The following is a 25,322-nucleotide window of genomic DNA, read 5'->3' on the forward strand; positions in this document are numbered from 1 at the left end:
ACACCTTAAAAGGTCATCTTTCTTTGGTTTCTCTCAAACTAAAATTTCTATTCTATATAAAATATATGTTTGAGCAATTGTGACACTATAGATGTCTCAAGTAAACGCACATCAACTTCTCTTAATAGTACGATACTTATCTTATCAATCCGGTTAATTTTATTCTCTAATCTTTTTTGACCGGCAAAAGAAAATACCATGTAATTATACCTTACCTTGAGCTAGCAATTTTCATATTTTCCACTGCTTCTTATAGCTTCACAAAAACTTTGTGACTAACTTTTTCATAACTCAAATAAATATGTTAGTCCATAAATTTCTTATTGTCATTAATTAACAGAATACGAATTAAGATTCTAGATGCTTCAGCTATGGCGGTGTGGCCCTGTCACCTCACCGGCGTCCGACGGCCACACCGCCATGGAGCTCCATCCCGGCAGCCCGCGGCGAGCACGGCAGCACGTAACACTTGTCATCGATCGGTTCGTCGGTGGGGATTCCAGCGAGGCGGCGACGGTTGGTGGGGATTCCGGCGAGGCGGCGACTCGGCAAGGCGGTGACGGTCGGTGGTGAGCACGGGTCGAGCTAGGGATTAGGATGTGGATTGGGCAATTTTGTGCAGTCAATCGAGATGGGGATCGGGATATGGCCGATTGAATAGCTTACCGAGTTGGGGGCTCAGTGGCTACAGTTAGTACAAATTTATAGGTTTTTTTAGTTGATACGGGCCACTTAGTATAAAAAAGATTAGGCTATAATTATAAGGTACTCCTAAGCCTACCTAACCTATCCTGTAGCTCCGCTCATGCATACGTGCAGCAGGATTCAGGTGCCGGCCGCGCGAGCGCGTGGCCGTGCCACACGAACGACGGACCTACGGTAGTTGGAGCCTCGGAGCGAGGAGGTGTTACAGACTTACGGGTCGACGGCACCGTCTTCTATGATTGTTGTTGGTTATGGTCGTCGGAAATGGATAATTAGGTGGCGGCTATTCAATTCAAGCCCGGCCGGGGTGCGTCCACTTACTATACAGTCTGGATACATCTTGATTCGAGGAGACTTGCTACGTGTGTGACCTATGTAGTGCCTAGAGGGTTAGAGAGTTTAGATTAAGCTGAAAGAGTTGGATATGATCGAGAAAATTGGTTACTGATTAATAACGCCTTTTTACTATCAAGACATATCATATTATTCTCATTCATCTCTTTAATTAAATCATTAATTTACATCTCCAAAACTTGGTGTGTTTGACTCGACCGATACGAAATGCAATCGAGCATCTCAAAAAACTAAATAACTGAAGAAGAAGAAGAAGAAGAATCTTTTTTGGGGGTTAGTTTTTGTTGACCCGTCCTTATAATTAATTTGTGAGACGTTTGGTGCATTTCCGACCTACTCCATGGAATAGCAGCACTCTTTGAAGGCCTCGAGGTTGTGCTGGAAGACGGGCACGAAGGCGTCGACGCTGCCGTCGCCGACGTACGACGGCACGAGGAACAGCATCCCCTCCGTGGGGAAGTAGGACGGCATGAAGTAGGTCGGGCTGCCGGTGCCGAAGTCCAGCTCGTAGAACGGGAACGTCAGCCAGCTGTCCACCTCCCCGTTCGGGCACAGCACGTCCTTGAGGATCGCGCTCGGCGCCAGCCCCTCCTTCTCCGCGGCGCCGGAGGTCGCGAAGTCGATGAACGACTGGAAGTAGTTGCCGTCCACGCGGGCCACCTCGTCGTGGATCGCCTGCGCCGCGTGCTTCAGCGGCCGGTTCAGGAGGTCCGCCACCGTGGCGGTCGGGAACGCCCAGAGGACGAGGTTGCCGAAGTACTCGGCCGGCAGCCCGAGGCGGTGGCGGCCGTCCACGGACAGGCGGATCGTGGAAGTCTCGTCCGGGTTGAGGCCGCGCGCGCGCGTCATGGTGCGCCACAGGTGAGCCAGGATGGTCTCGAACCGGCTGAACGGGCGGCCACGGCCTTCGGACGCCTTGGCGCGGAGCCCGGCAATGAAGTCCTTTGTCAAGTGCGCCTTATGGATCACGATGTTCTCGACGCCCTCGCCGTGGCCGTGCTTTTCGGTGGGCGTCGGCCGGTAGTACTCCCTGTTGCGGTGGTCGTACTCCACGCGAGGCGAGGACCGTGGCTTGAAGAGCCCCTCCTGGTGGTGCACGGGCGGAAGGCCCATGGGGAGGCCCCTGGTGGCGCGGCCCCACGCCACCAGGAAGTTGCTGGTGGCGTGGCCGTCGGCCGCGACGTGGTTGGACGTGAACCCGACGGCTAGGGAGCCGCACCGGAACCGCGTCAGCTGCAGCACCACCACCTCCTCGAGCTCCTCCTCCAGGTCGGGGTGCAGGCGCAGCAGCTCCGGCGTGGGCTTCGCGGGCGCCATGTCCACGAGATCGGCGTCCACGGACGCCTCCACGAGCCGCGCGCCGCGGTCATTGAGCAGCACCGCGGGCGTCCCGTCGGGGGCCTCGCCGAGCTGCCCCGCGAACGCGCGGTACTCGGCGAGCACCGTGGCGAGGCCCTTCTCGATGGCGGCCGTGGACGGGGCCGGCGGTGGGAAGGCGTAGATGATCGCCATCTGCATATTGTACGTGACCCTGTCGAAGATGGACAGGGGAATGTACTCGGCGGCGAACGGCTTCGCGGCACTGGCATTGTAGGCGGGCTTGAGGAGCTTGGAGCTCAACACCTTAACCTCCATTGCTGTCGAGCTAGCGGGCAGGTGTGGTTGTGCTTTCGTCGATTAAGTTTTGGCGCAAGCTAGGGTTTGCAACACGTGAGCTAGTTTGCTTGCTTGGCGCCTTGGGCTGTACGATTTGCTTGAGCTCGTGGCGTGCGGTTTATATAGGACTGTGGGAAGCGCGGGAAAAGTGTAGGTGGAAGTGATGGTTTACTCTCAACTTCTCGAAGGAGTAATAATATATTCGAAACTTTGAAGTGGCCGCCTCGCTAGCTTCTGTGTTTGACTGGTTTCTAGCAACGTGCTGAACTAATGCACATGTACATAACAAATCCATCGCACATATATATTCTGTGTGCGATGAACTTGTTAGGTACGTGTTCAAGAGATGTGTATTTTAACGATTCGAATCAACAATATTTTTTTAATGTATATATATATATATATATATATATATATATATATATATATATATATATATATATATATATACACACACACACGTGTGCAAAGGTAATCGATTTATCGTTCCTATATGCGATATATGATATCCATTTTGTTTCGGGAGTAATTCTGGATGACTCCGCACCTATTAACGTATGATCAAACAGTCGGAGGTTATTGGATGGTCCTCAGCTTACAATTAGCAATGCTTGTGATGGTTCAACATAGTCGGTCAGTAACTACTGCTAGTAAGCTTGAAACGGAAAAGAAGAAGCTTATCTCTTATCTGAGAAGCATGACGCTGTCACCGGTGTGTATGAATGCACTCCGAGTCCCAGTCGAGCCAGTGACCAACCCTGTTCTTGGTTTTCAGCTGGCCGTTGAATTCAGCCACGAAAACGTCACCGGTTAGATCATCTAATCTAGTCCCCTTCACCTACCTAATCACGGCCTCGTCAAAGATTTCGCAACTCTCCTTGTCTGACGACGCATAGGTTACAAAATAGGATGGTCCGATGGTCGTTGCCGAGATTCACCTGCAAACGACTCCCTCCGTTTCTTCAACGCTCGCCAACTCCAAGTCGATGCTACATCTGCTTAACAAGGCCTAACTAATCTGCACGTGTGACTGGTGCAGTTATCCTATTCCTATATAGTGCTATCATACTATTATCATCGCAATATGGACCGGCGAGACCATTTGCCTGGTCGCATTTTGTTCGTTTCGTTTGAAATGAGGAAATTCGGTGCCTCAACATTCACCTACCTCTGATCCAGCTGGTCCATGCTCGAGAAGCTTGAATGTGAGACTTGATGCTACTCGATTTTTTTTTAAGAAAAAGGGAAACATTCTAAATGGAGCATATAAATGGAGATGGAAATAATTTGTGAAGGAACTTACTTTTTCAGCATATAAATGGAGTATTTATAAAAGAATTTTATCCCTAAGTTATATGGTGAAAAAGTAAGTTCTTTTGTAAGAGCATTACAAAGGAACTCACTTTTTCACCATATAATCTAGAACTGAAAATAATTTTAGAAACTATTTCATCATATAAAAAGAATATTAGTAAATTTTCTCATATTTTTGGGATTTTATTTGAGACCTTAACAATTATTAGAAGTTATAAAAGTAGTCTTTTTTGGAGAATTTTAGTTTAAATTCTACACATACTTTAATGGATGAATCTAATTAAAGTGGGTTCCACATGGATTATGGAACACATACAAAAAATTATAGGATTTTTGGAGAAATATAAGACTATTTTTAGGTGAATGTAATTAAAATAGGGTTTTGTATGAAATTAGTGTACAATACTTGTAGTTTTATGTTATAAATATCATAATAGTTATAGTTTTATGCAATTCACTATAAAATGCAAACATTACATTTTGAAAGTACTCTTTGCCAGATCTAATGATACTATTTCATGTCATCAATCTAAATAGTTTTGCATACATTAGCAACCAAAGTTAGCAAATTTTGACAACCAAAATTCTGAAACATCATACATCGGAATTTAGGGATCAGTATATGCATATGCTACACGGGATAATGTCATTTTAAATAAAATACCGTATTTTGTAAAGAACCGAGTTGATCTGCGGTTTTGCTAGAAACCGGAGTTGGACAAAACCATAAGTGTTGTTGTGTTAGCATATAAATTGTATTAATTAAGTATATTATGAACCGGCAGTTATTCAGTCCATCCGGTCTTAATGACTATGATCAGAATCAGGGCTCTCCAAGATTCATCTTCTTTCTATAGCTATTCGAGATAGTAAGGCTTGTTTGGATAGGTGGGAATTGACCCGAATTGATGGGGGTAAAAAAACCTAGTGTTTTTTCGCCTCCCTGCCTAAAGAGACTTGACCCAATCCCATATTTTGTTCTAACAAAACCTATGAAGTTGTCACCTGATACGTCTTGGCGAATATTCCAAACCACAGCTGGAGGACACTCCGTTTCCGAATTAGTAACAACAAACTGGTACTACACAAACGCGCCGATAATAGTTTATAAAGCATTTGAAGGCGCACCTGGAACATTGTACATTTGAAAGTGCACCAAAGAATATATATATATTTCGTTTGACCTGATCTCATGCATGCGCGCGTACGTTGAAAGGAGGAAGAGTCCAGGAATGAACTGGGGAAGGACGAAAACTTCTTCTGTTGAGGCAGTCGTCGAGCAAACTGAAAAAGAATTGCGCAATCGAACGCCATCTTCTCTCCGGTACAAGCTCTACCTACCCTGGCCCCGCGCTCGGGGGCTGCCCTGCCGCGCGCGCGGCAGAGCGGCAGGGCGTGCGATGTGGTGTGGTCGATTCTGACTGCGCAGCCAGCCACGGCACCAACCCGGCCATGGAATATAAAGCAGCCAATGCAACGCTCATGCCGGGCAAGCCGCGCGCACACCAAGAGAGCTCGAGGCGTTCACCAAGCGATCTTCGTTATCGCCGCTCTCGCTACCTTGCTTGGCATCACTTGTCTCATCGATTGGATCGCGTCCTGGTGAGTTAAATTGACCAGACATGAAGCACTTGACCACTGTCAAACAAAATTATCTAACATGCGTGCTCCATTCAGCATTCGATGCTTGCATCCGTGCATCGATTTTTTCTTTATTCGTCCTTGTTAAGAAAGTTTCTTTTTTTCTTTCTTTTTAGAGGAGGTGCATCGAAATTTTCTACCGCTAGGCTGCGTGGGTGGCATGTATAGCATAATAATGTGATGAAATTGCTGCGGTGTTTTTATCATATCGTTTGTTCACGGTTGTTTGTGTCTTGGCTTTTGGGTAACAGGAGGGCTGAATTACGTCGTCGATCGAGTAGTATCTGTCGCGTCATCGGCATGGTTGGAGGCAGCCCCATGCAGGCCGTGCTGATGGCCCCCGGCGTGAAGGACAGGAAGGTGCTCGCGTTCAAGCGCGACGCGCTCAAGGAGAAGGACGCCGTCACCAGCCTCATCCGCTCCATCGTCACGTCCAGCCCCGACCAGCGGAGCGCCTTCTACGTCTTCGACCTAGCCAAGGTCGTCGACCTCTTCAGGACGTGGCGCCGCGCGCTCCCCGACGTTCGCCCCTGCTACGCCGTCAAGTGCAACCCCGACCCGGCGCTCCTCGGCGCGCTGGTCGCGCTCGGCGCGGGCTTCGACTGCGCCAGCCGCGCCGAGATTGAGGCCGTGCTCGCGCTCGGCGTCCAGCCCCGCGACATTGTATACGCCAACCCATGCAAGGCCGAGGCGCACATCGAGTACGCCTCGGAGGTCGGCGTCAATCTCACCACCTACGACTCCGAGGAGGAGGTCGCCAAGGTCAAGCGCTGCCACCCCAAGTGCGAGCTCCTGCTCCGTCTCAAGGGCCCCGAGGGCGGCGAGGTCAGGGTCGACCTGGGGACCAAGTACGGCGCGCTCCCCGAGGAAGTGGCGCCGCTCCTTCGCGCTGCCCAGCGCGAGGGGATCAACGTGGCCGGCGTCTCCTTCCACGTCGGGAGCGGCGCGTGCCGCTTGGACGTGTACCGCGAGGCCATCGAAGCCGCGCGCGCGGCGTTCGATGCAGCCGCCGCCCTCGGCATGCCGCCCATGCGCGTCCTCGACATCGGCGGCGGCTTCGTGGCCGGCGCCACGTTCGACGAGGCGGCGACGGTGATCAACGGCGCGCTCGCTGAGCACTTCGGCGACCTGCCGTGCGTGGAGGTGATCGGCGAGCCGGGGCGGTACTTCGCCGAGTCGGCGTTCACGCTCGCCGCGCGCGTCATCGGAAAGCGCACGCGCGGCGAGGTGCGCGAGTACTGGATCGACGACGGCCTCTACGGCTCACTCAACTGCATCATGATGGACCACTACGTGCCGCACCCGAGGCCGCTGGCCAGCCCGCGCCCAGGCGAGAAGACGTACACGTCCACGGTGTTCGGGCCGACGTGCGACTCGCTCGACGTGGTGGTGACTGGGTACCATCTGCCGGAGATGAGCGTGGGGGACTGGCTCGTCTTCGACGACATGGGCGCCTACACCACCGGGGCCGGCTCCAACTTCAACGGCTTCGCCACGTCGGACATAAAGATCTACGTGGCATACTCCAGCTGATCGAGAACGACGACGTCTGGATTGATATGGACACTTTCATTTATTGTGCGTACGAATAGTATACAAAAAATACGCTGTAATAGGCTCGTATACAAGCGTAGATACGTTGCAGATTTGTTTTACCTTTTCTTTTCCTTTTTAAAAATAAAAATGCACCATTTTCTTCAAGACTTGATTATCATTTTACATGTATCAATTGCCAAAACGAGAATACTTCAGTGTAAATTTACCCACGCGTAATTACAGGTTATGGCAGCAGCTTTTTTATCCAGCTCTAGCTTTCATCCGATAATATATGAACACAAGGCAGGGGACCTTACAATATCTGGATGTATGTGGTGGACGTTAAATTGAACTAATTTGGTTATACTATCCCATGTATGAACACAAACAAAGTTTCTTCAAGTTTTGTACTAGAATACAAACATATTTGCTTTTCTAACGAAAGATGAAATCATTTCTAATTGCTTCACTTGTACTAATTAACCTGCTGCCTTGCAGGTGTATCAACCATGGCCACGGGCCAATATGGATGTACAAAACAGTCTTACGGCCCAGATGAGCCCTCTAGTGGCAACCTGCGACATCTGATGCAGTCCACTATCCACGACCGTAGGTCCAGAATTCAGAAAACATCGCCAACAGATATTACAAGAAAGCTAACTAACCATAACAAACGTTCTACTGGAACAAAATATCTACCGATGCGTCGAAGCCACCAGGCTTGAGCAGGGTTCAACTTATCTTGTTATCGAGCTCCGGTGATAATTGAAAATTCGTGGTTATCGAGGTAACCGCGGTAACCGATCGAAATTTTAAAAAAATCGGACAAAATTTATTTGAATTTTTTTGAAATTTGAGAAAAAAAAAATCACGATTTAGCCGCTCGGTAACCGGCCGACTTGGACCGGCTACCGAGCGGATTTTGCGATTTATCGAACGGTTTCTCTGATTTTCTGTATTGTTGGTAACCGCTCGGTTTTCTCGATTTATCAAACGGTTTTCTCGATTTTCATTGAAGTTTAATAAAAAATTCAAAAATTATTTCAATCTTGTAAAATTAATAACTAATTCATCTGAGCTTCAAATAAAATGAAACAAATTTTGTTGGTTTCCTTGTAACATGATCTACATGATAAAAGTATTTATACTCATAAAAAAGTTCAAAATTTTCTGTGAGAAAATGTATTTGTTAAACCAAGTTAAATGCATAGTTTACTCTTTGCTAATCCAAAAATCATGAAACTAATTTGTTAGTCTTCTTATATGATCCTATGTCTTTTAAAAATATATGAACTCATGAATTAGTTATTGTAACATGCAAGATTGTGTAAATGTGTTGCAACTAGATTAATTCATAACTGACCCATCACACCTCAAAAATTAGTAAAACCACTTTTATTAGTTTATTTATACTATGGTTTACATAGAAAAAAATAATAGTAGACATGAAAAATTTAATTACAATTCTGCTTATTAACATATTTACTTTATGCTTGTGAACTTTGTAAAAATCATAGAGAAATTAATAAAACTCTAAAAAAAGTGAAATCAATTTTAAAGATCCTCTTAAGATACGTTCTAAAAAAATGTGTTTACATGTTAAACTTTTTCTTAACCTGAGTTAATAACTGAGCCGCAAGTTTCAATTTTTTTCATTTTTTTAAACTTCCTCCCTGTAGAATATGATGCAAACGACATTATTTTTGAAAAAAATTTCAGAGAAGGTCTTAGAATTGTGTCTAGTTTATTTTTAAGGTTTTTTCGATTTTTTTATTTTTTTTATTTTTTCAGATTTTTTAATTTAAATTCGGTTACTGTTCGGTTTCTGAAACCGAGCCGGATCAAGATGGTTGATTATCTTACTTTTTGCTTGGTTACCGTCGGGTTTTTAACCTTGGGGCTTGAGCCCTCTGTGCCTCCATGATGGACCCACCCATGTCTGCATGTTGTCATTTAATAGAAAGATATTCCTCCACATCTATATTTATACTCATATAAAATATAGAAATTCATCAGATTTGATGGTTTCTATAATTCATACGAGTTGATCAAATAGGCACGATGCAAAGTTAATTCACGTTTTTTTCTTCTAAAAATATATTTAATCGTCTATTATTTGACATATATACATAGACGTCTAATATTTATTATTTATATATTTCAAAAATACATTGAATCTCTCATTATTTGTTTTTCTTATCTAGACGTCTAATATTTACTTTATATATATTCATCATTAGGTTTCTTCAAAGAATGCGCCGTCTCCTGCACTTCTCCTATATCGTCAATTTTCTCTAAGGATGTGTCATCTCCCTCACTTCGTCTACAACACTAGCTTTCAAAAGAGAGTGTGCCACCGTCATCTACCACGAAGGTCATCTTTATCGTATCTTTACATCAAGGTACTATACAAAAATTAATTTTATTCCCTCGTAAGCACCTTCTTGATCCTCCTAACAGTGTTGCTACATATTACCAACTCTATAAGATACGGTTCTCTTTACCTTACTATTCAGTTACTCGTCATTATTATTCATCTTAAAATTACATAATCATATTATAAATTTTATATATGCAAATATATCTTTTGTTGTGCTCTATTCTTTTACACTTATGGATTACATATCTGGATTGATTTAAATCTATACGTATGAAACACGTGTATAATTACTAGATCCATAAATCACCTTGTAAAGTATGATTTGCTTTTTTTTTAGAAAGTAAAACGAGATTAGATAAGAGGAATTCTGTATATGCGGTTTAAGATAGAGAGTGGAGACATGAACACGTGAGCTCGTCCGCCACGTTCTTGTGCTCTGCCACTAGTCCACTAGACTATGTGGGTGCGTGCTTAAATACAATTTAACTTTCAGAAGCGTAAAATGGAGACTTGGTACATTCCCGTGAACGTCTGTCAAGAATGTCACAAACGTCGGTTGTGAGCTCATCCAACAGCTCGTAGCTGTCTTCAACTTCGTCTCATGCCCATGTCCATCCCACCCCACCTCCCACCGGTCAGCAGTTGTCTCCAGCGACTTTCTCACCGTCGGATTCATGCCCGTCATTTCTATCATACTAACCATTTTATTTTTATGCTTACTGCTGTCAATTCTGTCCACCGCCCGTAGCACCGATGTCGTTGTCACTCACCACACTGTTAAGCCATCGCTCACCGTCGGTCCAACCGCCCCCCTCCCCCCCCCCCCCCTTCACCTCCTCTAAATCCGACACCCCAAATCATCTAAAAAATTCCTTCCCTAATTCGGTAGTGACGTATTTACACGGACGTACGAAATCTTTTGAAGATTTTAAGCGCCTGAGAGGTAGGAAATGTGGTCATATTAGATTATTAGGTACACAAATGACCATTGCTTCAGTTGCCCGTTCCGCAAACTGCAACTGAATCAAGACCAGCCGGATATGCGAAAACTGCACCAAGTCTAATAATTATGTTGCCACTTGTCTCCACTACATACATGATACATCTAATTTTCATAAGCTTAACCGATGAATAAATTGTTTCGATAAAAAGGTGTGATAGCTGCATATATCTTAAGTTAGCATTTCCATCCACGTCACTTTGTCGCGTCATAAGATTAGATAGGGTAGTAGTTCTTAGTTCACATCATGCATGATCGGCAACTCATTGGTCAACACAAACACACCCATTGTTAAAGCCAAGCATGTGCAAGCAGAATACAATTGTAAAAATATGCATGCACCTATTATTTAACAAAAATTCAAGATTATGTTGACATTATTTTTACTTCCAATTTTGATGATCGACCACCTCTCGCGAACACTCCAAGGGCAACAAATTCTGACCCTAGACATGTATGTGAAGTTCGTTTTCAGCTGGCATGGCTACATCTAGATTGAGAATCGGCGAAGTGGGGAAGTAAGATTAAGATGTTATTTGGAAGATACGTTACATTTTTTTAAAAAAAATAAATCCTTTGATACCTAATAAAGAATAATCTAATCATGAGATAATGACAAGTAGGTAAAAGTGATACTTTTGTCATAAAAGTAAGATGATTAAGCATTTTTTGGTGTAGATTTATGATATTTGCATGGTTTATTATTTAAGTGGTTTCTAATCTTTACCTGTCAAGAAATATTCTAAATATGTTTACCAACTGGTTTGGTAGGAGTAGGAAGCAATGAAAAGCCAAAACAATGGTAGTGACGACAATGTTTTGTTGGTCGTTGTGACTATACAGTAATGATATTATTTTTAATAAGAGAAAATTTAACTCTCATTTGCAGTTTATCTATATATATATGTGATTGCTTTGTACATAAATTGTGTTGCAATGACAGGAGCATTAATATATAGTGGCGTCGATATGTACTGTTATAGAACGAGTGATCAAGGATATTTTTACCTAGTTTGGATGATAATCTAGACTTCAGATTAATGCTCTATCATAGATCGTGAGTTGGATCATTTTTTCTATATTACTATTTTTGTGCCGTGTGCACTATTGCTATGCAGAAGTTGAGAGTAAATTCTTATATATTTATATCATCTTAATATAAAGATAAAAGTCTATAAAGCTTTATTTATAAAAAAAGATTAAGATGTTATTAGGACAGACTTATATATACCGCCCTATCATCTTTGATTGGAGATTGTGGTAGACGGCTGATGAGACATATATACATGTGGTAGAGATCAATCCTATTACTTTTGACTTTTTTGATTCGTGGTACCGATCAATCTTGTTGCACTTAGCTTCATTTCTGTTCAAGATTCGACAAAGAACTAGGTCGTGGGAACGACGCAGAAGCAGATTAAAATTCACGAAATTAGAAATACCTAACCAGACAAAAAAAAAATGAATTCGTAGGGTATATCCACAAGACCTTAACTACTCCAAACATGGACTGCGCCAACATGATTTTGAGAGCTCACCACACACATATACGTATACCTACTCTCTTTAAGAAATCCAGTTCTTGAAGAAATCAGCTTGGGAATTGCACGGGGCGTGCCGCTTGAGTACCAGACCGCCAATGAATCGACCGTCTCCACGCTTATAATTGGAACATATGCAACTAGCTAGTTCAACGCGCGTGCACCATTTGGAACAAGTTAAGCCATATCCTTGCCAGAAATGGTTAGTAATTAGCTGACCTTGATGAGTCCTTGACCGTTGGAGCAAGAAAGGAGTCAGGAGGCGTTGGAGCTACCCTTATAAACGCCAGGATGCATTCAGCACATACCGAGCGGGGGTACGGATCCTACTCATTTTTGTTTGGTTAGTGAACCATACATCGTTTTTACTGTAGCTATAGAAATCTAATAGCTAAGTAGGCCCCTGCTCAAATCTAGATTAGATCCGCCCCTGCTCTGAGATCCAGCGACCTACCCCTGGCGCTCGTGTCACTTTGTCTATCCTCTTGACTGCGAAATAATCCATTGTTTTGTAGCTGTATTTCCAGTTCCATCAATGAGAAATCCGGAAAAGGCCGGGTTTGAAACGTTGAAGTTACTAAAACTTGCGTGCTCGATCTTGCGTCTGAATTTGTTGCGAGTGAAAGCGCAGGAATGGACGAGTTGGCTCGGCAGGTAGGTAGACAGGGTCGGCATGAAGTTACGAATGCATCGCTTTCAGGGTAGAACGGCAGGGGCAAGACTAGCGAGCAAGTTCAATTTTGCCTGTCCGTTCCCCCGCCGACGGGTCGTGATCTCACCGGAAACGTCGAGACGGCACGGGGAGCTGTCACAGAGGCTCGTGGCCTCGTCTGGTCGGTCGGCGGCAGTCCGCAGGCGAGAGCGACACCGGCGAGGGTGGAGTTGTCGTCGAGGCGCCGCACTGGCTTCCGTAGCGTGCGTGGTGCTCACGGGCCGGGCCGCCAAGGACGGTATGGTTAATTATTGTTGGGCCTTACATGGGCCACAAATAGTGGAATAGGCCGACGAGAGCACACAGCAATCCTCATATGGGCCTAACATGAATAAGGGCCGTCAACGGTTTAGGATGGACTTTAAGTAGGCCTACAGGGACGCGAACTATTGTGGGAGCCTCATATGGACCTAAGTTGGGCCAAATTAATGGGTCGACAGGAGCCCAGGAACCTATTATTGGGCCATAAATGGGTCAGTGAACTATAAATGGGCCGTAAGTTGGCTCGCATGGGCCTGCAGTTGCTTCCTGAATGGGCCGGTCCCTAGCTGCAGATGGGGCGGTATGAGCCCAGGACTATCTCATATGGGCCGTAAATAGGGCCACACATTGAACGATTAAGTTAATAGGAAGAGGTATAAATTACTTTACTAAATTATATCTATTATGCAAATGATCCTTGAACTTTAAAACTATTTATTTGAGCTTCAATTTTAAATATCAAATCATATAACCCTTATAATTATTTGTAACAACGATTTTGATAATGTGGCGGTGGTTCTAAAGCTCAAGAGGTTAGGCCGTGAATGAGCTTTGGTTAGGCCGTTTAACATGCCTCATGCGGGATGGACCAGGCCTTCATGGGCCTTAACCGGGCCAAGAACGCACATAACTTAAGACTGCCTCAATAGGCCGGCACGTTCCTCTCAGAAAAAAAAGGCCGACACGTTGTGTCCCTGGTCCGAGTACATCTCCAATTTCTTACCATTTAATCTAGGAGTTCCTGAGATGATACGTGCTACTATGGCGTTGCTTCATGATGCTACTCGGCCCTTACCTTATTTACCTTGCCAGATACAGAGACCGGTGAAACTATGTTAGCTAGCTAGGATGTGTTTGGCTGGATAGATGAATTTATTGGTGAGAAGGTCATCTCATTCATTCGAAATAAATAGAAAATTGGATTATCTCATCCAACTCCTCCCTTCAACCAAACACACATAGAAATATAAAAATACAAAATCATGGCACATATATTTCGCTAAGACAAGTCACTTTCATACTGAAATAAAAGAAAAGAATCGAAGTTTGCATAAAAATAAAAGGGTAGAATCGAAGTTTGAGAGAGAAAAAAACTGTAGGAGTAGATGTGTAGCAAGCTCTTTTCTACTCAAAGTGCTAAATCAGCACACGGCTAACATGGAACTTATGATCTCAGGCACAGAAGCGACACAAAACCACCAAACGCTCATCATAATGGGCTGTTGATTCGGCCATTTTCCCATGGACTAAATCACTTATCTGACTGATATAATTGACTTTATTAGAGTGAAAGAATTTGATTTGGATCTTTAATCCTATCAGTTCCATGGTGTAACTATGTATGTCACCATTAGGAGATGGCGATGATAGGAGGTGGAAATAGTCGTGGCCAGAGATGGAATTGGGAGGAGGAGGCGACAGCGAGAGGAAGGGCAGTGAGGAAGAGGGAGGAATGCGACAACATGTGTGTCGGAGGATGAATTCCTCAAGCGGGGATCCTAAGGGACCCCCTTTGAGATTCGGCTGAGGGATGATTCTGAATCTACCTTGTACGTGAATTTAATGCGAATATGCGAGAACTAGGCGGGGTGGATGATCGACTGCTGGTAGGAGTAAATGCTCAAGGGATTTAGATAGGTTCGGGCAGTACGGAGCGTAATACCATATTCCTGTATGTGTACTGTTAATACTCTTGGAATGTCTTTCTCTGGATCTCTTGTATTACAAGGTTTTTTTGTCTAGATCTAGAGCTTCGGTCTTCAAGTGCCGACCTCTAACTGTGTGCTAGAGCTTCTTCTTCTTCGATCCGTCCAAGCTTGTTAAGACTTCAGCTTGAGCTCCTCTGTTCTTTTCTGGGGTGCACCCCCTTTTATCCCGTTGGGGAGGTTTGGCGTACCTAGAAAGTAGGGCATGAGTTCTCATGAGTCATAAATGGAAAATAACCATTGTGGGGCTGCAGCTTGATGTTACAGGGGGTTGAAAATGCGCTTTCGGTCAGTCCTGTCGCCCATTACGCCAACTTTAACAGGTGCAGTGGGGGGGCCCACCGGGAAGCCGCTAAACGACCCTGCATGCCCGCTCGGTTAGAGCAGGTCTGACACAGCAGGCGGCAGGCGATATGCCTCGTGCCCAGCAACGATATCTCCAAGCCGCGCAGGGTGACGTGCGATGTGACCCATCGTATTAAATGTCCCCACGCCTTCTTGCCAGGCAGTAGCAGGGACTGACGTACTCAGTACGACAGGCGTGGGGGGAGTGGTTGGAAGTGACAGGCCACACTCCCTCTTAAATGCAGCATCGGGCCTCTCACCAATTGACACCTCACCGCTGAGCCCTTGTGGGGTCCACCGGCAAGGGGCTTCTCAGGTCCTCGGAGGACTCTGGGTGCTCGGAGATTACTGTTCATAGCCTCGAGCGCCCTCTCCCGGATATGTCTCTTCTCGGTCCTCGTGGGACTCTGGGTACTCGGGGACCACTGTTTATAGCCCCGAATACCCCTCCCGAAACTGACTCTTCTCGAGTCCTCGGGGAACTACGGGTACTCGAGGACCACTGTTCATGTCCCCGAGCACCCTTTCCGGAACTGTGTCTTCTCGGATCCTCGGGGGAACTACGGGTACTCGGGGACCACTGTTCATGACCCCGAGCACCCCTCCCGGAACTAGGTCTTCTTGGGCCTCGGGGAGATGGTCCCTGAGGGAAAGCGCCATGTGGCATTTGCTGTCCTGGCCTCGGGACTCAGGGACCTCTGGTTCCCATATCACTGACAGTGTGGAAGCAGCGACGGTGAAGAGCGCCCTGGGACGAGGGAGAGCAGGGCTTCGCATACCTCCTTGTTGTTGTTATCTGCCTCAACCCAGGTCGAGGCGTGCAACGTAGGGGGCGGAGGAGAAGATGAGCAGCGTGGGAGGCTAGTGCGTGAGGATTGCACGAGCAGGTGCCGATTCTTCCAATTCGTCTCATTCTCGCCACCCTACACTTCGCTTCCATCCCTATGGAATCACCACGTCAACCCGACCTTTCCTTCGCACTGCAATGATATCGTCTAGAGGGGGTGAACAGGCGTTTTAACAAAACTTCACCATTTTTACTATTTAGCCTAAACTTACAGCGAAAATAAACTAACGAATTTTTCACAAGTGAAAAACCTAAATATACTAAGCTCAACTAGTGCACAAACACTCTAAACCAATACGAAGCTTACAATCTTAGAGTGAGACAAAGATTATTCAAATCAAACAAGATAACTCTAATATGATATTCTAAAATTACTATTCATCGATGTTCATCGAATGTTCCGATTTTCAAAATCGGAAGTTTCGATCAATTCAAAACAACAGATTTTATAATCATGAAATTAACTATATGCACATATAAATAAATATACAAGTATGAATATCAAAGTAATGCACAAGAGTAAGAAAATACGGAGATAAATGATTTGTTACTGAAGTTCAAATATCCACCGATATCCTACGTCTCTGTTGAGGAAGTTCGGTCACACTTGAAGCGGGTCTTTTTCAACCTTTTTTCTCATGAGGTTGCACACATGCACTCCTCGCATCCACTATGGCCAACTCTTATTCCACTCCAGAGATGGTGAGTTCCGCAAGCACTTCTGAGCTTTCTCACAATCTTCACTTGAGGAGATCGCTGGCAATTCACCATCGAGCCATCTAGGAGACGGTGGTCTCCAATAGTAACAACCTCCCGAACTCGCGCACGATCAACACCGATTGCTCAAACACACACAACCTATGTGTCAATCCGTGGGCTACCAAAGCACCAAACCCTTTACACACTTCTCTCTACTCACTAAGCCACCAAGACTTGATTTTCATCGAATCTAAAAACTTTGATTTCTAACAATACTATTTGTGTCTGTACGTTACAATAAAAATATAAATATTTGATATGATAATATCAAATATAAGCTCAAGGTATAAAAATATGGATACGTTACGGAAATAACGTTAAACGGTACGTTGAAAGCGATGCTGTAGTTTTATTTTATATGTGATTCGAAAAAAGAGAAGATTATTTACTAATTTGTTTATGTATTTTTATTGGTAAACATGTTATATATCCATAGCCGTTAAAGATGGGGAAAGGTTGAAGCACGAGTGTAGTTAATAAAAATTAATAAATTATTTAAATTAAATGTTTTTATTAAATAGAAAGAGGGTAGAAAATATAACGTGTGAATTAACTTGTATTTTATAAAATAGAGATAAAGAGAGTGTGATTGACTGTCAAAACTCAAACAGGGCGTAGCCCCCTGTTGGCCCCAAGACTGCCACAAGGCATGCAGAGATGCTACTCCAAGCCGCGCCCCAAAGACTCGTACGACTACGTCTCGCTCCTGCAGTACCACGGCGACCCCAGACGCCTCGCACAAATCCACTCCCGCGTCATCACCTCGGGCTTGGAGTGCGACCGCTTCGTGGCCGCGGGCCTCGTCGCCCGCTACGCCGCGCTGGGCCGCGCCGGCGTGGCGGCCGCACGCCAGGTGTTCGACCGCGCGCCGCACCGGGACTCCTTTCTCTGGAACGTCATGCTCCGGGGCTACGCGCGCGCCGGCACGCCGCGCGAGGCCCTCGCGCTCTTCGCGCGCAGCCGGGCGGCCGCGGCCGGGAACCGCTACACGTACACGTTCGTTGTCAAGGCGTGCGCCGCCGTGGGGGACGGCGCGGGGCGAGTCGGCCAGGCCGTGCACGCGCTCACGGTCAGAGCCGGGGTGGAGCCCGACGTCTTCGTGGGCAACGCGCTCGTAGCGTTCTACGCCAGGTGCGGCGATGTGGCGATGGCGAGAAAGGTGTTCGACGGGGTCACCGAGAAGGATGTCGTGAGCTGGAACTCGATTATCGCCGGGTACGCCCAGAACGGGCACTCAGACGAGGCGGTCGCGCTGCTTCGCTCCATGCTGCGGCGTGGCGCGGATTGCCGGCCAGACCATGTCACTCTGGTCGCCGTGCTCCCGGCCTGTGCAGCATCAGGGGCTGTGCGCGAAGGCCTGTGGACGCATTCATACGTTGTAAGTACTGCCATTGTCATGAACGCCGCTTTGGCTAGCGGGCTCATTGCCATGTACGCTGCGTGCGGACGGCTTGACATCGCTCGGGTCGTCTTCGAGCGTGTTCTGGACAGGACCCAAGCCGTCTACACTTCAATGATCCAGGCTTACGGGAGCCACGGCCAGGGCGTCGAGGCACTAGACATGTTCCACCAGATGCTGGCGAATGGCATTGCGCCCGACGGCATCTGCTTCGTGTCCGTGCTTTCGGCTTGCGCGCACGGCGGCCTGGTGGACGACGGGCTCGAGGTCTTTGACATGATGGACGACCACCGCGTGGAGAAGCGGCAGGTGCATTACGCCTGCGTGGTCGACTTGCTAGGCCGCGCCGGGCAGCTCTCTCGAGCGCTCGGGGTCGTCGAGGCCATGCCGTTTGAACCGGGGAGAGACGTCTGGGGCGCGCTGCTCGGCGCTAGCCGGCTGCACGGTGACATTGAGCTCGCCGAGCGTGCGGCTGAGCGGCTGCTCGTCCTCGACCCAGGGAACGCCGGCCGGTACGCTGCGTTGGCCCAGATGTACGACGACGCCGGGAGATGGGACGACGCGTCGACGGTGAGGACCATGATGCGGGATCGAGGGGTGAACAAGCCACTTGCAAGCAGTATTGTTGAGGGAGACATGGATGCGTAGATATGACCACGGGTAGAATACCCAGCTTTCTGTCACGCGATTATGCGGAGTACATGGAACAAAAATAGGGTAAAGACAAGGTTGAACAATGTTCAAAACAGTTGTATAATTGCAATGTAAATGGAAGCACAGGCAAGGATCCTATCATATGATTCATTTACAAATGCAGGCAAAACTTACAGAAGCACAACTCTACAAACACCAGAAACACCTTGATTATTAGAGATATGGTACAATTCTCCTGCCATCCCACAAAATTAAGACAATCACAAAGTTTACAGGTGGATGAAAAGGTCATTTTGTATGTAACGCTACATGGTCAGTGAATCAGGAAGTGAAGTTGGAACCCCCAGAATCTTGCCGCCAACATCAGGAAAGCATTCTTGGTCTGGCAGTGGGCCGATCTTACCATCAGCCTCCACCTTTACTGGATACTTGAGGAGGTGCCCTTGTAATGTTCTCATTTCTTCATCTGTAAATCTTTTCCAGTTCTCTTCAGCTAATTGATTCACAAACCTTACACAGTCCAAACTTGAAGGATCCTTGAAGCGATCATCAACCATTCCAAGATGCTCTGCCCAAAGAGACGTTCTATATCCGTATATCTGAGGGGGGAAATGATATGTCGGTAAAGCTAGCTACAGAAGCATTATGTTTTCCCAAATTTTTAAGTGTGTGGTGCAGAGGGAATTCAGGAATATCTACACAAATGGGACTTGGGAGTAAGTCAAAATTTTATAGATAATGCATTTGGCAATATCGTAATGACTAATATTGCGTAAAGAAGAGGCAATCTCGAGAAGCAAGCCACGAACCTGGCCGTGAGGATGCCTCCCCTTTGTAGACCATGCGTAATGAGGCTGGTATGCGCCCATTGCAATTTCAGTATCTCTAGAACCAGCCAGGGATCTCTGGTTGATGTTTGCTGAACCCAAAATGACATATTCATCGTCTACAATCATCCCTTTTGCATGAACATAGATCATGAACCGCCGATATTTTGTAGCTAAGGCCTATGAATACAAAGAACAGAAGAATTAAAATAAGTATCTGAGTGCACATTGAACTTTTAGCAAGAAATGAGCAGAACTGGGCTGATGACGGGTTGAGTAGTTTGCCAGTTCTTCACAGCCATGCATGTGCAGACAACAAAATGGTTTTGGAGTGACAAGAGCTCAGAGTCATAATAAAACACAACGAACAGAGAAAATTCTGAGTATGGATGGAATTCTGAGTATGGATGGATGAAAATTACCAGACTTGATTTGCTATAATACACTATTCCTGGTATCCCGAATTACAAAATCAAGGTCAGAATCAATGCAGAAAGTCAACCAATACAACACTAAAAAAAATACATCGAACATTCAGAACAACATGCACAATCAAAAAGGTAGAGCCTACAACACCATCAGTTAGCTAAATCAACTTCGGCAATGTACCGTGTGATCCAAGCAACAAAAGTACTGACACCTCCATTTTTCACCAAAAGACAGCATTTAACCATTTAGCCCAAAGCCTACTGTAAGAAGTCAACTCTCCAGTTAATTTATCAATATTTTTCGGGAAAGCTCTCTTTACAAAATTAAATGTTTTTTTCAGGAGTAAACACTAATCCTATTAGTATGTACACATGACGAGTTCAGTAGATGATAAAACATTACAACTTTACAAGCACTAAGACAAATTTTAGTACTTATCAACTTCACACAATGTTTTCCTTAAAAAGGAATGATAAAAGAATGCAACAATAAATTACCGCTGCACTTTTGTCTGTAGATTTATCTGATTCCGGGTTGCTATTAGATGATGGTTCTTCCCGATTGCCAAGACAAAAGAAGTTCAAGTAATCTTGAGGATCCATGTCATCAATATTCATGGCCTTGAGCTCATCTGCAATTATTTTATACATCATCTCCATTGTCTGGGCCTGTGTAAAGACAAAGCGTGAACAGTAGTTAGTAATTATTTTATAGATGCGCGGTATGGTTACGCTTTGCAAATTATCTGTTGCAAGATCGAGCATTGGCCATCAGGTTTGACCCTCTAAGTAGAGGATCGACTTTGATGAATCGCAAGCAAATATTTTCCTGGTGTAACAATCCCAAGTCTCAATTCAATATCCACTTGTGTAAAATTAAATATATTGTTTCCTCAAGGTTAGAAAGCTATGATGATATGATTATATATATAATCCTTAGAATTTCACAATTATTAACCGCCTTACGCAGCAAGGACCATCGAAAGTTTGCAACGGAGACAAGACAAAACTCAGAAGAAGACAATCTCAGGGGCAAGTCGTTCAGGCGAAATTGGTGCCACCAATACATAAAGGAATTTACCTGGAAGAAAAGGATTTCTTGCACAGAGGATGCAGTAGGGACTCCTTCAGGCCACATTGGTATCACTACATACACCGCAAAGCGTTCTCCCGCTCTAATCTTACTTGCAATTTTGAGGGCCAATTCTATTGGTATCAGATTGTCAGCACCTGCAACATTGGTATCACGTAGCATCCTTAAACACCAATAGTAAAGTCACGCAACAGTAGCATCAGCAGCAACAGCATGAAAGAAAGAGAATGCGACCTACCTAAAAGTAGGAAAACAAAAATCTATGTTCTCCCCTTTTTAGCACCAGAAGAATATACCATAACTATGGTATACCTACAGAACGATGGAACTTGCAGACAGGGAAGAAAAAAAAGAAAAAGTCCAAACCTGAATTCACATAGGATGGCCAAGCATATGAAGAACCAAGAAAGTATTGATTCTCGATATAAATGAAATGTTGTGCAGATCTGATTGCCCGGACATATGCTGTGTGGATGCTCTTATCGATTATCAAGTTCTTTCGGCACACAAGATTCTGCAGAAATCCATTGGCAGTTAGTACTTCATAGCAGTTTTCAAATAGTACAAGGCGAAAAAAGGGAAAAACGTAACACCAACTTTAAAAGAGCTAAAGATTTTTTAACATTGCCATCATCACCAGAGAAGTCAGTCAATGGGGATGTGTTAGACTAACCTGCTTTGAAGCTTCTTTGCAATCACTAGGAAATCCTTTTAGAGAGCCAGAGTCAATTGATCTGAATACCTGCAGAGTTAACATGCATTAACCACTCCAGATCTAAGATTATTTTTACACAAGTACAACATAAAGGACAGCTTGAGGACCTGAACATGCCAATTTTCAGGATCTTCTTCTTTTGAAACCCACAAACTAGTATGATCATTTGGGAGTGTAGGTGAAGGGCTAAGTATCCATGAGATACGCTCTAGCTTAATTAGAGCATCATCTTTCCAATGAGATACTCTTCTCAATCGGTCACGCCATTTTGTTGCCTTTCGCCAGCGTTGCTCAAAATTTTTCAAGACATCATAGGCGGCTGGACCATCAATCCTGCAATGTAAATCATGCCATGGTTGTCTGGGTCCCTTTGCACTTGCCTGCATCAGGAGAATATATATGATGCTAAGAAAGGTTCAAAAGTTGGATGCATGTAATTAATTGAAGAAGTATTCAGGCGCTGGCAGTATATTTACTCATTGCACCACTGCTGGGAAGCTTAATTCCCAAACTACATTCTGGAGAGGCATAGAGAAATTACATAGAAGATACTAGCACAAAATGACTCACCGGAAATGTAGGGTTATGATAATCATGTTGGAATACTGTGTCAAGATCTTTGAAAAGCCTGTGTTCAGGTGTGTCATAGCGCCCATCACAAAGATCTAGTCCCCCAATGAAAGCTGTAATTTTCCGCTTGTTTCCCCAGGCTTGTGTATCAACCAGCACACATTTTTGATGGTGCGTAAACAAAGTCCCAACAACCTGCCAGTTACAAATTGCAGATTATCAAGTGTGGCCAAAGTATTCAACTATTAAGCTGCATAATATAAAAAGACAATTATCCACAAGATACAGTTCTTATTTGAATGGCTGAAGAGTGCATAGGATTGCAACGAGTAGCAAAGAGATATCTTTATATCTAATTTCATTTAGGCATGGCTATTTATCAACTTGTCCGCAGCATGTAAAATTCATACTATACAATATTAAAAAAAATTGACAGCACAAGGATTGATCTAAGGGGGAATGCATGTCACCTAACATTCACCAGCCTATACAAAGAATGTGAACTATAAAATCGTGCCAAAAACTTGCCTGTTGTTTGAAAATGCTTAGTTTATTGCTGGCATATCGAGGAGAAAGAACACAGATGACTGAGGAATGCTTGAAAAACTTTCGAGTTTCTTCATCATGTGTTGCCATAACTCCACCCTGCAAAAGCACAAGAAGGGTTTTTCTTTTCAGGTACTGCCATAGGGAAAGACTCAGAGAAGGACAAAGCAAAGGAACAGCACGGTGTGACACATTCTGAAAATGCAGCTTAAGTTTGCATTCACCTAAGGTGCATGATCATGGTGTATGGCAAATTGAGAACAGAGAGAATGGCTGGGAGCTAAATGTCCAGGTTACGAGCAGTGTTTTGAGTCAAGAGCATTCATCATTACCCCAAATTTCCTGTTCTGTTATAACAAATATGGCAATTACTTATGACTAACATGTTTAACTTGGCCGGTGTATGGATTGACTCAACTCACTCAAGCATACCAACTTATCCTCAATACTAAATTCATATATATGGACCAACATCAACGAATTCCTTGTCGTTGGGTCAACATCAGACACATACCATAGCATTCCAAATGCAGTAAACTGGGCTATAAAAGTATGCAGAAAACTATATTATGGAACCTCACCGTCTTGATGAACAACTTGTCATGCGAAGTCTTGTCATCCCACACGAGCAGGCACACTCTCACGCCCTCCTGCGACTTGAACTTGAGCAGCTCTCCAAGCGTAAGGTCGCCACCCAAAGGCAATGGCCGCGACTGTGACGGCTCACGCACGAGCCGCACCTTGTCGTACACTGACCAACCGACGATGTATATCATGTGGTGCGCCTCTAGGATGGCATGGCAGATGTCCTCCCAGCACGCGTTGTGCTCGAACGTCTTCCCGTTCTCGAGCTCAATCTCCGGCAGGTTCCCTTCCTTGACGTGCGCATCCTGGTACAGCGTCACGCGTCCGCCATGGCGGAGTGGGAAGTAGGAGTCCTTGATGCCCTTGCGCTCGGGGTCTCCGGGGATGCCGTGCTGGTAGGTCGAGTTGGTGGCGATGGGGTGAAACCGGAAGCGGAGGCGGAGCGCGGTGTCGGGCTTGTACGGCTTTCTGTTGGTGCCAATGACGGGGAACCAATCCTCGACCTCCTCACCCGAGGTGACGCGGTCGGCGGGGACGGAGACCGTGCCGATGAGCTGAGCGCCGAACGTGTCGTTGTCCTTGACCTGGAACTCGAGCACGGTGGCGCGGTGCGCGAGCGGCACGGCGAAGCGCTCCTCCCATACAGGATCCTGGCTGTTGGGTATGACGGCCGTGCGCGCCACCACCGCGCCAGCCACGGACAGCGTCACGTAGGGATCGCTGGTGATGATCTTCCGGTGGTGATGGTGGCGCCCTCCGGCGCCGGCGCCCCGGGCCGCAGCGCTGGCGTGCTTGGGCCCGCAGGAGGTGGGCGGGCGGCAGGCGGCGAAGCAGCGGCGGACCTGCTCGGACAACATGTCCATGTTGGGCAGCAGGCGCGCCTCCAGGATCGAAAGGTCTAGGTCTCCGTGCAGGAGGATGGGCTTCGCCGGAGACTCGCCGCCAGCCGACGACGCCATCGCCGGCGACGGAGCCTCGCGGTCGGGGAGAGGAGGCGGCGGCGAACGTCTAACCAACCAGAGCCCTCCGATCCTGGGGCCCCTCTTCTAGCATACCACCCCCCCCCCCCCCCTACGCGGCGGAGATTCCGGTGGGCAGCAAGCTTGGCTGGACGCAAACGGCAAAAAGGCGGAGGCGGTGTGGCGAGGCGAGGCGGAGCTGTATCTCGAGATTGGCAGTTTAACCTGAAATAGTATGGATCTTAACTTAACAGTATCATTTTTGCATACCCGGAGGGGCTAAGTGTGAAAATGCAAGAATGGTGGGGGCGTGGGACGCGACGCAACGGTCGCTGGCTGTAGGGCTCCGAGCACACGTCGCGGCAGAAAATGGTCCAGATCCAGTGAAAGTTGATTATACTTCTAAGTTGATAAACATTTGATAATATATTTAATTGTCTTTTGATTATATATTTTATAAAAACCATTTTCTAATAAAATTTCATATAAGCAAATTTCTCCTTAGGTGAGGCGTAATAAATCGATTCGTGCGCCGGGACCCATCGACAGCTCGCTTTATTGGCTGGAGGATAGCCGGATAGGATATGTATTATTAGAATATTTTCAAATATATTTTTTTATTTTCACTCAATCTCCAACAAATTTTTTTTAGATTCAGAAGGAAAAGTAGAGAAAATCATAAGTGAAAAGAATGGAGATGAAAATCACTTTATTACAGGAATCGTAAAGTGATACCGCTAAAATGTTGAAGGAAATAAAAATCTCATTCTGCGTGAACAGAATGGAAAC

General features: G+C 45.8%; 4 protein-coding genes across 4 annotated transcripts; 2 read left to right on the forward strand and 2 right to left on the reverse strand.

The window, feature by feature from the left end:
- Positions 1 to 1,249: 1,249 nt before the first annotated feature.
- Positions 1,250 to 2,792, reverse strand: LOC133902081 (putrescine hydroxycinnamoyltransferase 3). The gene has a single exon (XM_062343658.1). It carries the CDS (start codon positions 2,692 to 2,694, stop codon positions 1,393 to 1,395), a length of 1,302 nt encoding a protein of 433 aa, XP_062199642.1. The 5' UTR covers positions 2,695 to 2,792; the 3' UTR covers positions 1,250 to 1,392.
- Positions 2,793 to 5,533: 2,741 nt separating this feature from the next.
- Positions 5,534 to 7,416, forward strand: LOC133902061 (ornithine decarboxylase 1B, chloroplastic-like). The gene is made up of 2 exons (XM_062343638.1): positions 5,534 to 5,631; positions 5,922 to 7,416. The coding sequence occupies exon 2, from the start codon at positions 5,971 to 5,973 to the stop codon at positions 7,201 to 7,203; it is 1,233 nt and encodes a 410-aa protein (XP_062199622.1). The 5' UTR covers positions 5,534 to 5,631; positions 5,922 to 5,970; the 3' UTR covers positions 7,204 to 7,416.
- Positions 7,417 to 17,406: 9,990 nt separating this feature from the next.
- LOC133902307 (pentatricopeptide repeat-containing protein CRR2, chloroplastic-like) lies at positions 17,407 to 18,804 on the forward strand. The gene has a single exon (XM_062343907.1). It carries the CDS (start codon positions 17,407 to 17,409, stop codon positions 18,802 to 18,804), a length of 1,398 nt encoding a protein of 465 aa, XP_062199891.1.
- Positions 18,805 to 18,885: 81 nt separating this feature from the next.
- On the reverse strand, positions 18,886 to 24,803 carry LOC133901314 (phospholipase D delta-like). Its single transcript, XM_062342626.1, has 10 exons — positions 23,571 to 24,803; positions 22,972 to 23,088; positions 22,444 to 22,638; positions 21,981 to 22,253; positions 21,832 to 21,900; positions 21,525 to 21,672; positions 21,147 to 21,295; positions 20,564 to 20,734; positions 19,620 to 19,817; positions 18,886 to 19,409 (listed from the first exon to the last, which is right to left on the reverse strand). The coding sequence occupies exons 1-10, from the start codon at positions 24,531 to 24,533 to the stop codon at positions 19,116 to 19,118; spliced, it is 2,577 nt and encodes an 858-aa protein (XP_062198610.1). The 5' UTR covers positions 24,534 to 24,803; the 3' UTR covers positions 18,886 to 19,115.
- Between the last annotated feature and the right edge of the window lie 519 nt (positions 24,804 to 25,322).

Source organism: Phragmites australis, chromosome 20, assembly GCF_958298935.1.
Source record: "Phragmites australis chromosome 20, lpPhrAust1.1, whole genome shotgun sequence".
NCBI lineage: Eukaryota > Viridiplantae > Streptophyta > Magnoliopsida > Poales > Poaceae > Phragmites > Phragmites australis.